At 45.8% G+C, this 14,027-nt stretch overlaps 1 protein-coding gene across 3 annotated transcripts in view; it reads left to right on the forward strand.

Moving 5' to 3' along the window:
* LOC121436447 (sodium/glucose cotransporter 1-like) overlaps positions 1-14,027 on the forward strand; it is a 61,728-nt gene that overhangs the window by 14,011 nt on the left and 33,690 nt on the right. For all 3 annotated transcript variants that reach the window (XM_041636364.1, XM_041636365.1, XM_041636366.1), the window contains exons 3-5: positions 2,879-2,983; positions 4,535-4,594; positions 5,671-5,775. In XM_041636364.1, coding sequence (XP_041492298.1) covers positions 2,879-2,983; positions 4,535-4,594; positions 5,671-5,775 — 270 coding nt within the window. The remainder of the gene's footprint in view (positions 1-2,878; positions 2,984-4,534; positions 4,595-5,670; positions 5,776-14,027) is intronic.

Genomic DNA, 14,027 nt, shown 5'->3' on the forward strand with positions numbered 1-14,027 from the left:
GGTCACCCAGGGGCCTTCCTAGATGGAAGAGCAATAAACCTGGACTGAACAGAGCAAGAGGGACTGTTTGATGCCCCTACACAGAATCAGGAGCTATTTTAAAACCTAGGACTGAGGGTAGACCTGGACAATTCTCTGTCATTTATGCCATAAAGTCCCCTGTGTCCTCTAAGGACAAAGTTGGATAATGGAGTGGTTACTTACCCCAGCCTTGATGTAGATGGGGACAAACAAACAAACACCCAGCCCAGCCTGAATTCTGGTTATTTTTGGATTATTATCTTCACCAAACCTTTGGTCAGAAAGAGGAACATATTTTTAAACAATATAGCCCCTTAGATTCTTTTAAAAACTTAGTACTTTTATTTCTTGAGATTATAATTACATCATTTTTCTCTTTCCTTTTCTCCCTCCAAACATCTCCCAAGCTCTTTTTCAAATTCATGATCTCTTTTTCACTAATTGCTGTTATGCACATATATGTGTATGTATGTTCTCCGCTCAGTTTGTATAATGTCACTTACAAGTTTCCTCTTCTGAATGCGTGGAATTCACTTTGTCAGCCTTGGTTATGCCTTCCCTCATCAAATCCATCAACAAAGACTGCTGCCTTAGTTTTTAAAGCATAGCCTCCCAGTCCCCAGCTTGTCTTTGCATCACCTAGGCCAAGGCGCCATCCAAGCTGCAGAGGTGGCTTCCCCAATATTACACTCCATGCACGAATTAGAACAGTTCATAAAAGCACTTTTTTCTCTTTCTTTCTTTCTTTCTTTCTTCCTTCTCTGTCTTAAATTCTTGTAGAGGCTTCCTGTCACACTAAGAATGACATCTACTCCTGTCTTGGCACAAGCCCAGCCCCTCCTGACTTTCCTGCCCACTCTCACGCCACCCTGCCCTGTCCATCACACTCCAGTCACCCTGGTCTTTTCAGGCCTGCACTCATTCCCACTTGGAGCGTGGGTACTGGGAACTGAACTTGGGGTCTCTGCAAGAGCAATGTGTCCTCCTGGTTGCTGAGCCATCTCTCCATGCCCAGGTTGCTATTTTCTCCTTCGGTTCCCATGCACAGCCCCCTTTTCAGTTTCATCCTCCCATCCCCTACTCTTGGGGATTTAATGAACATCTTCTTAATTGTTTGTCAGATATATATGGGTGTTCCTGAAAAGTGCGGTGGTTTTTGATTGTTCCTGGGGCACCTCCAGGACCTTTGTAGAAGAAAAACGGCAATGTGGTGTGGATTTATTTATTTTTTTTTAACTTTCTTTTTGTTTTATTGAGAAAAAAACAATTTCCGCCTCCTCCTAGCCTCCCACTCCTCCCCCCCCGGCTCCTCTCCACGTCCCCCCATTCCTCTCCCTCTCCCCCCACTCCTCTCTCCCTCCCTCTCAAGTCTGAAGAGCAGTCAGGGTTCCTTGCCCTGTGGAAAGTCCAAAGTCCTCCCCCCCCCCCCCCCCCGCCCAGCATCCTGGTCTAGGAAGGTGAACATCCAAACTGGCTAGGCTCCCACACAGCCAGAACATGAAGTAGGATCAAAACCCAGTGCCATTGTCTGTAGTAATGAGGGCGGCGGGGCTGCGTTCTCAGCACCCCCGGCCGCCTGCCCGGCTAGCTTATGCCCGAAATAATTACATGGACACTGTATTCTTTTAAACACTGCTTGGCCCAATCTCTTCTAGGCTAATTCTCACATATTAATTTAGCCCATTTCTAATCATCTGTGTGTAGCACCCCAAGGTGCGCTTACCGGGGAGATTCTAGCCTAGTCCATCCTGGGTCGGAGCTTCATGGCGTGTGTCTGCCCGGGAGCAGGGCATGGCGTCTCTCTCAGGCGTCTGCTCCCTAGAGGAGAGCTGTCAAGTCTCTGAGCTCACTTCCCCTTCCTCCCAGTATCCTGTTCTGTTTTCTCCTCCCACCTATCTTCTAACCAATAAAATGGGCCAGGGCAGTTCCTTTATTAGCCAATGACCTTCCTCCATCAATTGTCCTTGGCTTTTCAGCAGCCCTCATTGTTCGCCATGGTCAGAGATTCCGGTTTTATTCCATGCTTTTTCAGTCACAGTCCAGCTGGCCTTGGTGAGCTCACAATAGATCAGCTCCACTGTCTCAGTGGGTGGGTGCACCCCTTTTGGTCCTGACTTCCTTGCTCGTCTTCTCCCTCCTTCTGTTCCTCATTGGGACTTTGGGAGCTCAGTCCAGTACTCCAGTGTGGGTCTCTGTCTCTATCTCCATCCATCGCCAGATGAAGGTTCTATGGTGATATGCAAAATATTCATCAGTATGGCTATAGGATGTGGTGTGGATTTAGAGACTAGTTGTCATTAACAGTATCTTGTGTTACTTCTGAGCACATGAAATCCCAAAATTTCATGTCAGGAAACCACACAGAAGGCACCAGCTCTGCACTCTTTCTCGACAAGGAGTCTGGGGTCAGGGGTCTCTATGATCGCCTTCAAGAGCATCTGCACTGACTGAGGACTGTGTGGCCCCACCACCTGGTCTGACAGGATGTGGAGGTGAAAGGCTCAGCCTTGCTTCTGAGCAGACAGTCCCAGGAGGCTCAGGGGCACCCTGGTGAGCTGGGGGACTTCCCAGGGCCTCCTCACAGTTAAATCAGATTCAAAAATGACAGACAGATGTGGATGTCGATGTGACCTACTGCTCTTTCGAGCCTCTCTTTGTGTTTTGTTATTTCCCAAGTCCCCATGGCTGCTGTGGGATGTGGTCCCACAGATTTCAATGATGAGTCACTTTAGAATTACCCCAGCTGGTCTCTGATTGCTCAAGTGCCTTTGTTTGGCGGGCACGTCTCTTCTTCCGTTGTCCCAGCCAGAGTGTCCTGCTCACCTAACTGTATTTATTTATCACTTTTTGTTTCCAGATCGGAGCCTCTCTCTTTGCCAGCAACATTGGAAGTGGTCACTTTGTGGGGCTGGCGGGGACAGGAGCAGCCTCAGGCATCGCCATGGGTGGTTCTGAATGGATCGTGAGTATCCGTGTCCTAGAGGGAGAAGGAGCTGGTCCTTGTTAAGAAAAAATAAGGAGGGCTAAAGAGATGGCTCATAGGTTGAGAGAACTGACTGCGGTTCTGGAGGTCCTGAGTTCAATTCCCAGCAACCACATGATGGCTCACACCCATCTGTAATGAGATCTGGTGCCCCAAAAACGCTATATACATAATAAATAAATTTTAAAAAAAAGAAAGAAAGAAAATATAAAGAAAGGGCAGGTCCGCCAGTGCAAAAAAAGTCCAATTAGGTCAAATCAAACCAAATCAAAATGCCCATCGTTTTATTAAGTAAGATGCTCTCGGGTGGCCGAGTGGGCGGCCAGGAGACAGGACAGCAGGGAGCCCATGCAAACCCTAACCCACGTGTTTCTCCTCTGGGAGCCCACTTAATTACCCTGTGGGAGTGGTCCTGACCCTCCCCGGGTAGGGGTTAGGACCTGGCATGCTGGAATTTGGAGTCCAGACCAAAGCAACTCCAAGACATGGGGGCTGGGATGAATGCCAGGTGCTGGGGTCTACGCTCCCAACTTAACAGTCCTCAGTTCCATTTTCATTGCTATAATGAAATGTTGGAGAGAGCTTAACTTTATAAAGAAAATATACTTCTTTAGTCAATAGGGTTAAAGGCTGAAGTTTAAACAGCATGGTACAGGTTCTTGTGAGGCTCCCTCTGGACTGTGGAATGTCAGTGGCAAATGATTGAGGGACATCACTCATTCAGGAAGATAGGATAGAACCAAGACTGGCTTTGTAAAAATCCCCCCCCCCCCGGAACAGCTGAGGAGTCCCTTTAGAATTACCCCCGTCACTTCTGAACAGTGCTCTCAAGGACGCAAGGATGTCCCAGTGTGCTCCGCCACCTCATAAAGAGCCCCCACCTTTCTACACTAAGGACCAAACTTCCCGTATGCAATTATAGCAGAGTCTTAGCAGGCAGCTCAGTCTGTGTTCAGGATCTTGAGATCTTATGGGATCCTCAGAAGCACCTGGGTGCAGTAGGGTTTGACTCCAGGAGCATTCACATGAGAGGCCCGTTAGCTATGACAGTCACAGGAGCCCCCTTCCCTTGGTCCTCAAAGACAAGGCCTCCTCTAGCCAAGTTAGGCATTGGGAAATGCTACTGGATCTCCTTTTTCCCTTCCTATTCCATTCCTCCCTCTTTCCCTCCCTCCCTACCTCATCCCTTCCTTTTCCTTCCCTTCTTTCTTTCCCTTCTTCTCTAAGTGGTATTTTATTCTTTATAAACCAGGGAAGAGAAGAAAGAGAACTCAGAACTATAGCTGGGAGTCCATGCTGTGTTGACAGTGGGGAGTCCGGGCTGTGTTGATGTGCAGCATCCTGGGTTCTCTCCCAATGTTGCTCACATGCTTTTGCCATAGGCCATGCCAGTAGCAAAGTCTATCCTAGCCCCTTAGGAAGGAAGGGATAGAGAGGTGGGGATTTTCTATAGCAGTTCAGCATCTCTCGAGAGAAGCAGAGATGTGGACATTTCTCCTGATCTGAGTTTACCTCTTGTTTTGGTTACAGGCCTTGGTTTTTGTGGTCGTGCTGGGCTGGGTGTTTGTCCCCATCTACATCAAGGCTGGGGTAAGTAACCACTCCATTATCCAACTTTGTCCTTGGAGGGCACAGGGGACTTTATGGCATAAATGACAGAGAATTGTCCAGGTCTACCCTCAGTCCTAGGTTTTAAAATAGCTCCTGATTCTGTGTAGGGGCATCAAACAGTCCCTCTGGCTCTGTTCAGTCCAGGTTTATTGCTCTTCCATCTAGGAAGGCCCCTAGGTGACCCTACTATATTCAGAGGCCCCTGAATCATCCTCTGAGTGTGTTCTTATGACACACTGCTGTGAGCTCATTACTTCCTCCCCTAGAAGGGAAACAGAGAGAGAAAAAGAACTATGCCCCCCTCTTCATTTATGCACAACATCACCTCCTGTTTTGGAGCCTGTGGCTGACCAGACATAGCTTCATCATCACCTCTTCAGTGATATAGATAAGCACCTCCGCCATGTGAGTGTCTGCATCAGGAGCTAGAGGTGATACAGGACAAGCTACAGACTGTACCTTCTGGAGGCTCACAGAGCTGGTGACAAACTGGTCCCAGAAGACAACAGGCTAAGGCCATAGGGAGCAAAACAGGAAGTGTGGCTGGATTCGCAGAAGGGAAAATTTGAGGAGGCCTGTAGCTACAATCCTTTGTACTACCTGTGTAGAACAAGGTGACATTCACATTTGGATAACTTCTCTGGGGCATTGGCAAGAGAATACCATTGTCTTGTATAGTAGATGCACTATATAGAAAAAATACATACAGACACAGGCAGGGAGACAGACACACACAGACACATGTATTTGCATACACCTTCTCCAGGGCAAGCATCTACCTCCTGGGTTACATCCAGTCATGTGTGTATTATAGAACATGTGTTTATTGGATGCTTTTGATACATTGCAGCTGAATGCTAGGGCCTCCCTACGTCTACTGGACAGGGTATGTGGAGCTGAAATAAGCAAATGGCACCTGGCTGTTTTGTAGACTTCCTGGGCTAACAAGGGTTTGAATCCCTGACCACTCCTGATGCTCTGACACCAGGATAGACCCCATTTATCTGCTTGCCCTGGGCTCTCTGTTCACTTGGGCTCCATTTCATCCTATCCAGGTGGTGACCATGCCAGAGTACCTGCGGAAGCGGTTTGGAGGCAAGCGGATCCAGATCTACCTTTCCGTTCTGTCCTTGTTGCTGTACATATTTACCAAGATCTCAGTGAGTGCATAGCCAGGGGCCTGTGGGATGGATGGGGGAGGGAGGCTGGCCATTGGCTCATCTTCTCACTATTCCAAGAAGCAACCATGCAAACTATGGACTTTGCATGTTAGCCTTCTTGGTCCTTAGGGGAAAGACCTGCTTTCTGCATCAAGGAGCCATGGAGCGCAATGGGATTCCTTGTCCTCCATTGTGTTGTAAGATGAAAATGTATCAGGTTCATGAAAGTTCAGAAAAAGCTTCTCTGAAGAGATTAGAGGAAGGTTGTGATGTCATGTGAGCCGTCACCCCATCCCAGGGAATATATCCAAAGGAAATGGAAGCAGCATGTAAAAGAAATAACAAACTCCCAGGTTTATTGAAGTCTAATTTACAGTAGTCAAGGTATAGAGTCGACCAAACTGCTCGTCAGCAAGTATAGGTGGAAATCTACCACACACACACACACACACACACACACACACACACACACACCACTGTTCAGTCTTAGAAAGAAATCTCAGCATTTGACAATTTGGGTGAACCTGGAGGCCGTGTTAAATGAAATAAGCCACGTGCAGAAGATAGATGCTCAGGATCTCATCCTCTTCTACATAGATCCTGAGAGCAGAGGGCTGGATACAGACATCTCATTCAGGGCCGAGCACGCCAGAGTCTCCCACTCTCTGCACGTGCTCCTGCTGTGGGTCTCTGTGTCAATTCCAGCTTCTCAAGAAGCTCTGAGGAGGGTTGGGGGCTGCACCAGTCTGGATCCCAGCAAACGTTCTCTGCACACAAGCTTTACAGCATCGCTGTCGTGCATGATAAACCACTGCAGACTGCTTGACTTTAGCAATGCAATCCTTTGCTGCTCCTGGTTCATTATTTCCTTCTCATTTTTCCAGCAGTCTTATAAGTCAAATCCTGGAGTTCATAGCATTTGCTTGCAGTTCTTCAGCACACACCTTTAACTTTTGGAACCAATAACCTTTATGCCTTTACAACATTTAATAAAAACTTTTAAAATTATGTAATTTAAAAATTCAGATAACTTAATGTTTGGCATGCCCAAAATTTCTCAATCATATAAAAATGTTTTCACAGGGTTAGGACACATTGAACTGATTGCTCTTCAAAGAAAATATTTTAAAGTTTTTAGCATACCACATTTATTTTTCCCTCTTATATTATCCTATGATCTGGCCTACATGCAAAGACTTAAAAATTTGATTGTTTGTCTCCTTATTCAATAAGAAAAATTCATTATAATACTCTGGATTCTAGAATCTTTGTTTTTTTTTTGTTTTTTAGTTTTTCGAGACAGGGTTTCTCTGTAGCTTTGGAGCCTGTCCTGGCACTAGCTCTTGTAGACCAGGCTGGTCTCGAACTCACAGAGATCCGCCTGCCTCTGCCTCCCGAGTGCTGGGATTAAAGGCGTGCGCCACCACCGCCCGGCTTTTTAAAGATTTTTGTTTTTTTTGTTTTTTTTTAGTTTTTGGATTCTAGAATCTTATCAGGGTCATCACTTGCAAGCATTTGTCTTTTCACTTTCTGAACAGTATCCTTTGATGCACAAAGGTTTTACATTTGGTGGAATTACCAACTTTGTACTTGTTGCTCATGTTTTTGGTGATATTTCATAGAATTTGCTATAAAGTTGAAGAGAATGGAGATTTATTTCCATGCATGCAAATATGAAGGTCAGAAATAATTGTTAGATGTCTTTTCCTATTGTTCTCCACCTCATTTTTTTGAGACAAGGTCTCTCAGTAAATGTGGAGATCACCATTCAGCTAGACTGGCTGACTGCTGGGATCTGCTGTCTCCAACCCCTGTGCTGGGCTTGTAAACCCTTGCGATCCTACCTATTACCTGGGGCCTCGGGATTTAAACTAAGGCTCTTGTGTACACACAGCAAGCATTGTATTTACTGAGCCCTCTCCAGCCTTTTTTTTAAGAGTGTTAACTTTTATTTTCCTGGGCTTGATCTGTTTTGAGTTGTGAATGTAAGGCCAGGTCCATGCATTCTTTTGTATGTGGACACTGAATTCTCCCAACACTGTTTCCCATGAGTGGTTTTGAGCCTGCTGTCACTGGTGAGGGTGAGAGAACATTGTCTTAGGAGTTGGGGCTCACAGCCAGAAATTCTACCCCTGTATACTCCACTTCTCAACACATCCCGACAATGTCCTCAACTGGTAGCAACTTGATTGTTGTCTCCTCATCCTCCTCTGCTCTTCCAGGCTTAGTTTTTAGTTACAAGATGAAAAAACTGGTTATTTCACTAGACCAGCGAGCAGAGCCCTGACTGGGATGTGCCTGAATGCCAAAGAGAGCAAGGCAGGCTTCCTAAGGAGGGAGGCACCACCTGAACAGAGCAGAGGGGATGTAGACAGTGCGGTTGGGGACAGCTTAGAAGGGACAGGAGGCTCAGAGGGACCTGTGTCTTGGCGTAGCTGTGAGAGTTGGAGTGCACAGGAAAGGGAACACAGCTGTCGGTTCTGAAGGGCAGATTCGTGAGTCACAGTTGAAGCTGGTGAGGTCTGTTGGCTGTGGTTGCCATGGAAAGGGTTCTCTGCCCTTAGACTGGCATAGGGCGGTCGTAGAAATAAACTAGCGCCAGGGCTTTTGTTTTCTTCTCCTTATCACCTCACCTACTCTTCAGGTTACTGATTAAACCTCCTTGGACTTGAGAGCCCCCAGGTAGCCAAGCACCAGCCCTTGCAGCCCAGCATAAAGGAGGAGCAGGTTCCCCAGTGGTCACTGTTTCCTACACGTGGCAATTGAACGGGACACAGCTGCAGGCTGCTTCTGTTTGTGATTCTGAGGCTCTTGGCTGGAGGCCCTGGCCAATATAATATTTGTTTCACCCGGTGACTAAACAGCAATCCCAAAGTTGTCTTGAAAATGTACATGACGATGTCTTAGTCCTGCTCTACTTCCCACTGGGGGCTTTCCCCGTCTCTGGTTCTCACCAGTATACTTCAGGGCTGGAGATGTGTATTTTACTCTCCAAACCATGAGAGAGGAAACCAAATCCAAGAGATGTCAGGTAATTTTCTCAAAAGCCACACCACTAGGGCTGAGGAGATGACTCAATTAGTAAATTAGTAAAAGCCACAAAGCCTACTGGCTTGGGTTCCATCCCCAGAACCCACACAAAAAGCCAGATGCAGAGGAATGCATCTGTAATCCCAGCCAAAGCACAGTGAAGGGGACAGGAGAGCCGTCTGCAAGCTTGTGAGCCTGCTAGCCTGGAATAGCTGATAGAGAAACAACAAGAGAGATCCTGTCTTTAGAAGCTGGAAGATGAGAACCAACTTGGCACATTTCCCTCTGACTTCCATGTGTGGATACAGGCACACTGGCAAGGACCCATGCAGTCTCACAAGTGTACACACAGCTGGGATACAGACACACAGCTGTGCAGCGCACACAGATGTGCACACACAGCTGGGATACAGACACACAGCTGTCCAGAGCACACAGATGTGCACACACAGCTGGTGTACAGACCCACAGCTGTCCAGCTCTAGGTTCATAGATTGCAGTCTCACAATTCTGTCCTGTATTCAGATGAGATGAAGCCAGAGAATGACGGAAAGGGTAGAGTGTCTCACCGTGTGTCCTAAGCAGATAGACATTCACAGATGAACAAACTGCGGAGAGGGGAAGGGCTCTGCGAGGCTCAACAGGAGCAGAACTGGAATAAGTAATAGGTTTCCCAACACCAAATATTTTAACCTATGTTCTCTTTGTTGTATGAATCTTACATTCCTCTGCGGAGATCAGGTCAAAATTCAAACCTCTGGAGAAATGAAGGGTTTGTGTGTATGTGTGTGTGCATGCACAGAGGGTGTGTGAGACTCATATCCAGACAGGGAATAATTAAGGACTCGCTAGGAGGGGTTTGGAGGGATGTAGGGATTTAGTAGGTGTATCTCTGGTAGAAGAGGAAGACAGGGAATTGCAGGTACAGGTTAGTAGCGGCAAGGAGACTCAGTTGTGGCTGTCACCTTGTGATCACGTCTCTTTGTCACTCCGTGGATTTTTTTTAATGGTTCACTTGAACACCTGCCGCATCAATCTGAAAGAGGCATTTTGTTCTGCGAGATTTGCTGACGTAGTGTATCTCAATCAAATACGTCCAATCAGTTGAGATAAAGCTTCAGACTTTATGAATCACCGACAGCTGGATGTTTCTATTTCCTGGATCTGTTATCACAGATCGTGACTGCAATAAACTTTTAACAGTAACCCTGGCTGCACATTTTGGGTCTTTGGGTAGAGATAAAAGCTTTTGTGCTTGCTTAATGTTTGATGCTTATGACCTGGACTGTTCACTTTGACTAACAGCAAGAGGGAAGTTTGAGTCACGAGGCTTCTCCATCTGAAACCTCATTGCCAGGGAAAGGGCAGGAAACACTCAATCCCAGGGTTGGGCCAGGTATGGTGGTACACGCCTTTAATCCTAGCACCCAGAGCAGAGACAGGAGGATCTCTGTGAGTTCAAGGCCATCTCAGTCTATATAGTGTGTTTCAGGATAGCCAGGGCTGTGTAGAGAGATCCTGTCTCAATAAAATAAAATAAAATGAAAATCCCAGGGTTTTAAACCTCTGAGCTGAGGCCAGGTAACCTGTTCAAGGCTGTTACTCTCCAGTGGGAACCACATTTTTTGCTTCCCAAGAGTCCCATGGACAGAGTTCAGCCCAGCTCTCAGACCAATAAGAATGATGCTTGGGTTGAACCCAAACTTTCATCCACTGCTATAACCAAGGTTTTATTGGAAATCCCACAGAGTATAAGCCAATGTGTTTATGTTGTACTGGGCTGTGCTCTTGTCTCAGCCTTTGCCAGAGAAGATAAGGAGAATGGTTTCCAATACCATTTTTGTGGGTATGTGTGTGTATTACTGGGGAATGAACCCAGGGCCTTGTATATGCTAGGCTATCACAATACCACTGAGCTTTTTAAAATGTTCTTATTTTAAATTAAATTTCTTTGAGACAAATTCTCACCTAAGTTGCCCAGACTAGCCTTGGACTCCGTAGGTCTTGAGGTGATGACATTCCTGCCTCAGTGTCTCTAACAGTTGGGACTCTGAGCCAATGACACCATGCCTGGCTTCCTACCCCCATTGAAAAAGACTGTCTGTTCTTGGCTTTGAAGGACATACTTTAAAATTGTTACTTCAGGTTGGTAGTGCTTAGCAGCACTGAGAAAGTTTCTTTCTTTCTTCCTTCCCCTTCCTTTATTTTCCTCTTCCTCTTTTTTTGTTCCTCCCTCCTGTCCTCTCTTTTAGTGCAAATAAAATCTTAGCAAAGGAGTGATCTGGGATGACCTATGAGACACAGTGAGGATACAGGAGACATTTATACCAAGGCTGGCAGTGTATTCTCTAACTCATCTCCCAAGTTTATAAGTGGAAAAACCCCACCCCAAACATTTCACACTTCAAACGTACAAAGAATAATATGACACATACTTTTTTAATATCTACCACTCAGACTTTATTTATCTAAGCAATTATTTAATAAAGAAACAAATCAGAACTTAGTGGTATCTACCCTTGATCTCAGTCCACTTCTTAAAATGTGAACACTGTCTTGATATAGTCTTCCAGTCTATGATTCCATATTTTCACTATATACATAAACATCTCATATCAGTTAAGAACCTATTGTTTTATTGTTTCTGCACCATCTTTGAAAGTGTACAGAAATAATGGCATTTAAGAAGAATTTTAGGCAGTGAAAATACCCATAATTCTATAATTTATCTATAACACTTTCATATTTTGGTCTTGTCCATATTATGTCTATAGAGTTACGAGAAGGACATGCACAGCAGCCCAGTATCGGTCAGAGGCAGAGCTCTTGCCTATCATGTACGAGGCCCTGGGTTCAGCCTCCAGTACCATATGGACATGCATTCGTGCATACTTGTGCTCATGCACACACAGACACAGACAGACACAGCACACAGATATAGAAACACACACATGTCTTGTCTTTCCCCTCTTTAACTATTTTTTTTATTGAGAAAAGGAAAAAAACTTTCAGCATCCTCTCAGCCTCCCATTTCCCTCCCCCTCCTCCCACCCTTCTTCCCCTCCCCCCACTCCTCTCCCCCTCCCTCTCCAGTCCAAAGAGCAGTCAGGGTTCCCTGCCCTGTGGAAAGTCCAAGGTCCTCCCCACTCCATCCATGTCTAGGAAGGTGAACATCCAAACTGGCTAGGCTCCCACAAAGCCAGAACATGAAGTAGAATCAAAACCCCGTGCCATTGTCCTTGGCTTCTCATCAGCCCTCATTGCTCGCCATGTTCAGAGAGTCCAGTTTTATCCCATGCTTTTTCAGTCATAGTCCAGCTGGCCTTGGTGAGCTCCCAACTATTAAATTATAAGTAATTCCCAGTTTTTATCTCCATAATCAAACTGTCGGAGGGTAGAGAGCTTTGTTGTTGATACCCATATTCCAGCAGAGTATTAAAGAATCACAAAGGCAGACGAACTTTGGCAATGATGACTTTGAAATGTAAGTTTTCTTTATAACATTTGACATTTTTAATTAGAAACTTTTAAAAAGCTTTAAAGCTCCTAGCTTTAATTCAAACAGTTCCAGTTTTGGGAAGGGTCATATACATATGGCCTGGACTATGTGTGCCCCGCTCTCCACTCCAGGAGGGGATATCTGCAGGGTCCCCTGTTCCCCACTCCAGGAGGGGGTGTCTTCAGGGCCCTCTGTTCCCCACTCCAGGAGGGGGATATCTGCAGGGTCCCCCATTCCCCACTCCAGGAGGGGATGTCTGCAGGGTCCCCCATTCCCCACTCCAGAGGGGATGTCTACAGGGTCCCCTGCTCCCCACTCTAGGAGGGGATTGCAGGACCACAGGGCATCTGGTGACGGAGCTGTTAGCTCGCTGTGTGTGCATGGCCTCCCAAGACCAGGGTGTTTCTTTCTAATGTATAACTTTCTGTGCTATTTGTTTTAAAATCACATACACAAATTTTTCTAATATTTTCCTAATTTTTTCTTCAAAATGACTTTTGCTTGTGTAGAAAATAGTCCAGAAAAGTGATCATTTAGCTTTCAATATATTGTTTTAGATTTATTTTTAATTGTAATCACATTTTTGTTAAGACCTTTTTTTTATCCTTGAGATTACTTCATCATCGCATTATTTCCCCCTCCTCCCCTCCCTCTAGCCACTCCCCATGTACACACACTTGCTCCCTCTCACATCCATGGCCTCTTCTTTCATTAATTGTTGTGACATGCATATATGTGTGTGTGTGTGTGTGTGTGTGTTTATTCCTAAATATAACCCGCTCAGTCTGTAGAATGTTACTTGTGGGTGTGTATCAAGACTGATCATCTGGTTTTAGATAACCAACTGGAGTTCTTTACCTTGGGAAAGACTATCTCCTTGCTGCATCCCTCAGTTGCCTGTAGTTCTTGGTGAAGGGCTGTGACCTCATGGGCTCTCTTCTCTTCACTTTCTAATACCTCAAGCACAATGTTGAAAGGAGTGGGGATAGTGGACATCCCTGTCTCATTTCTGACTTCATGGGATTGCTTCAAGCTCTTCTGCGCTTAGGATGATGTTGATGGTGGGGTTTCCATATATAGATTTTATGTTGAAGTATGTTCCCTCTCGTCCTACATTCTCTGGGACTTTTACCATGAAGGCATATAGGATTTTGTCACAGGTTTTTCCCTTATCTATTGAGATGACCATGTGATTTTTTATCTTTAGATTTATTTATGTGTCTTATTACATTTATTTACTTGCATATGTTGAACCATTCCTGCTGTGAGTTCTTCAGTTCTACTGTGTCCAGGAAAACTATTTCCATGGCATCATCCAGCCCTTCCGGGTCTTATAATCTTTCTGTCTCCTCTTCCACATAGTTCCCTGATCCCCAAGGGGAGGATTTGATGGAGACATCTCATCTAGGATTGAGTAGTCCAAAGTCTCTGACTGTCCTCACATTGTGAGTTGTGGGCCTTTGTATCTGGTACTGCAGACGGCAGCGTCTCTAACCATGGCTGAGTGAGACACTGATCTATGGGCACAGCAGAATGTTACTCGGAGTCCTTTTCCTGCTACCCTCCTTCAGCAGAACGTAGTCTTTGGTTTTCCTCTAGCTCCATGGCCCATCTAGTCTCAGGCTTTTGGCGACTCAACAGTTTCGGGTGTAGGTTCCATCTCGTGGAACGGGGCTCAAATCCAACCTCAGTGGTTGGTTACTGCCACAACCCTTGTCCCACC

Source organism: Microtus oregoni, unplaced genomic scaffold (assembly GCF_018167655.1).
Source record: "Microtus oregoni isolate MIOR12 unplaced genomic scaffold, Mior012 000049F_ref0000343, whole genome shotgun sequence".
Lineage (NCBI taxonomy): Eukaryota > Metazoa > Chordata > Mammalia > Rodentia > Cricetidae > Microtus > Microtus oregoni.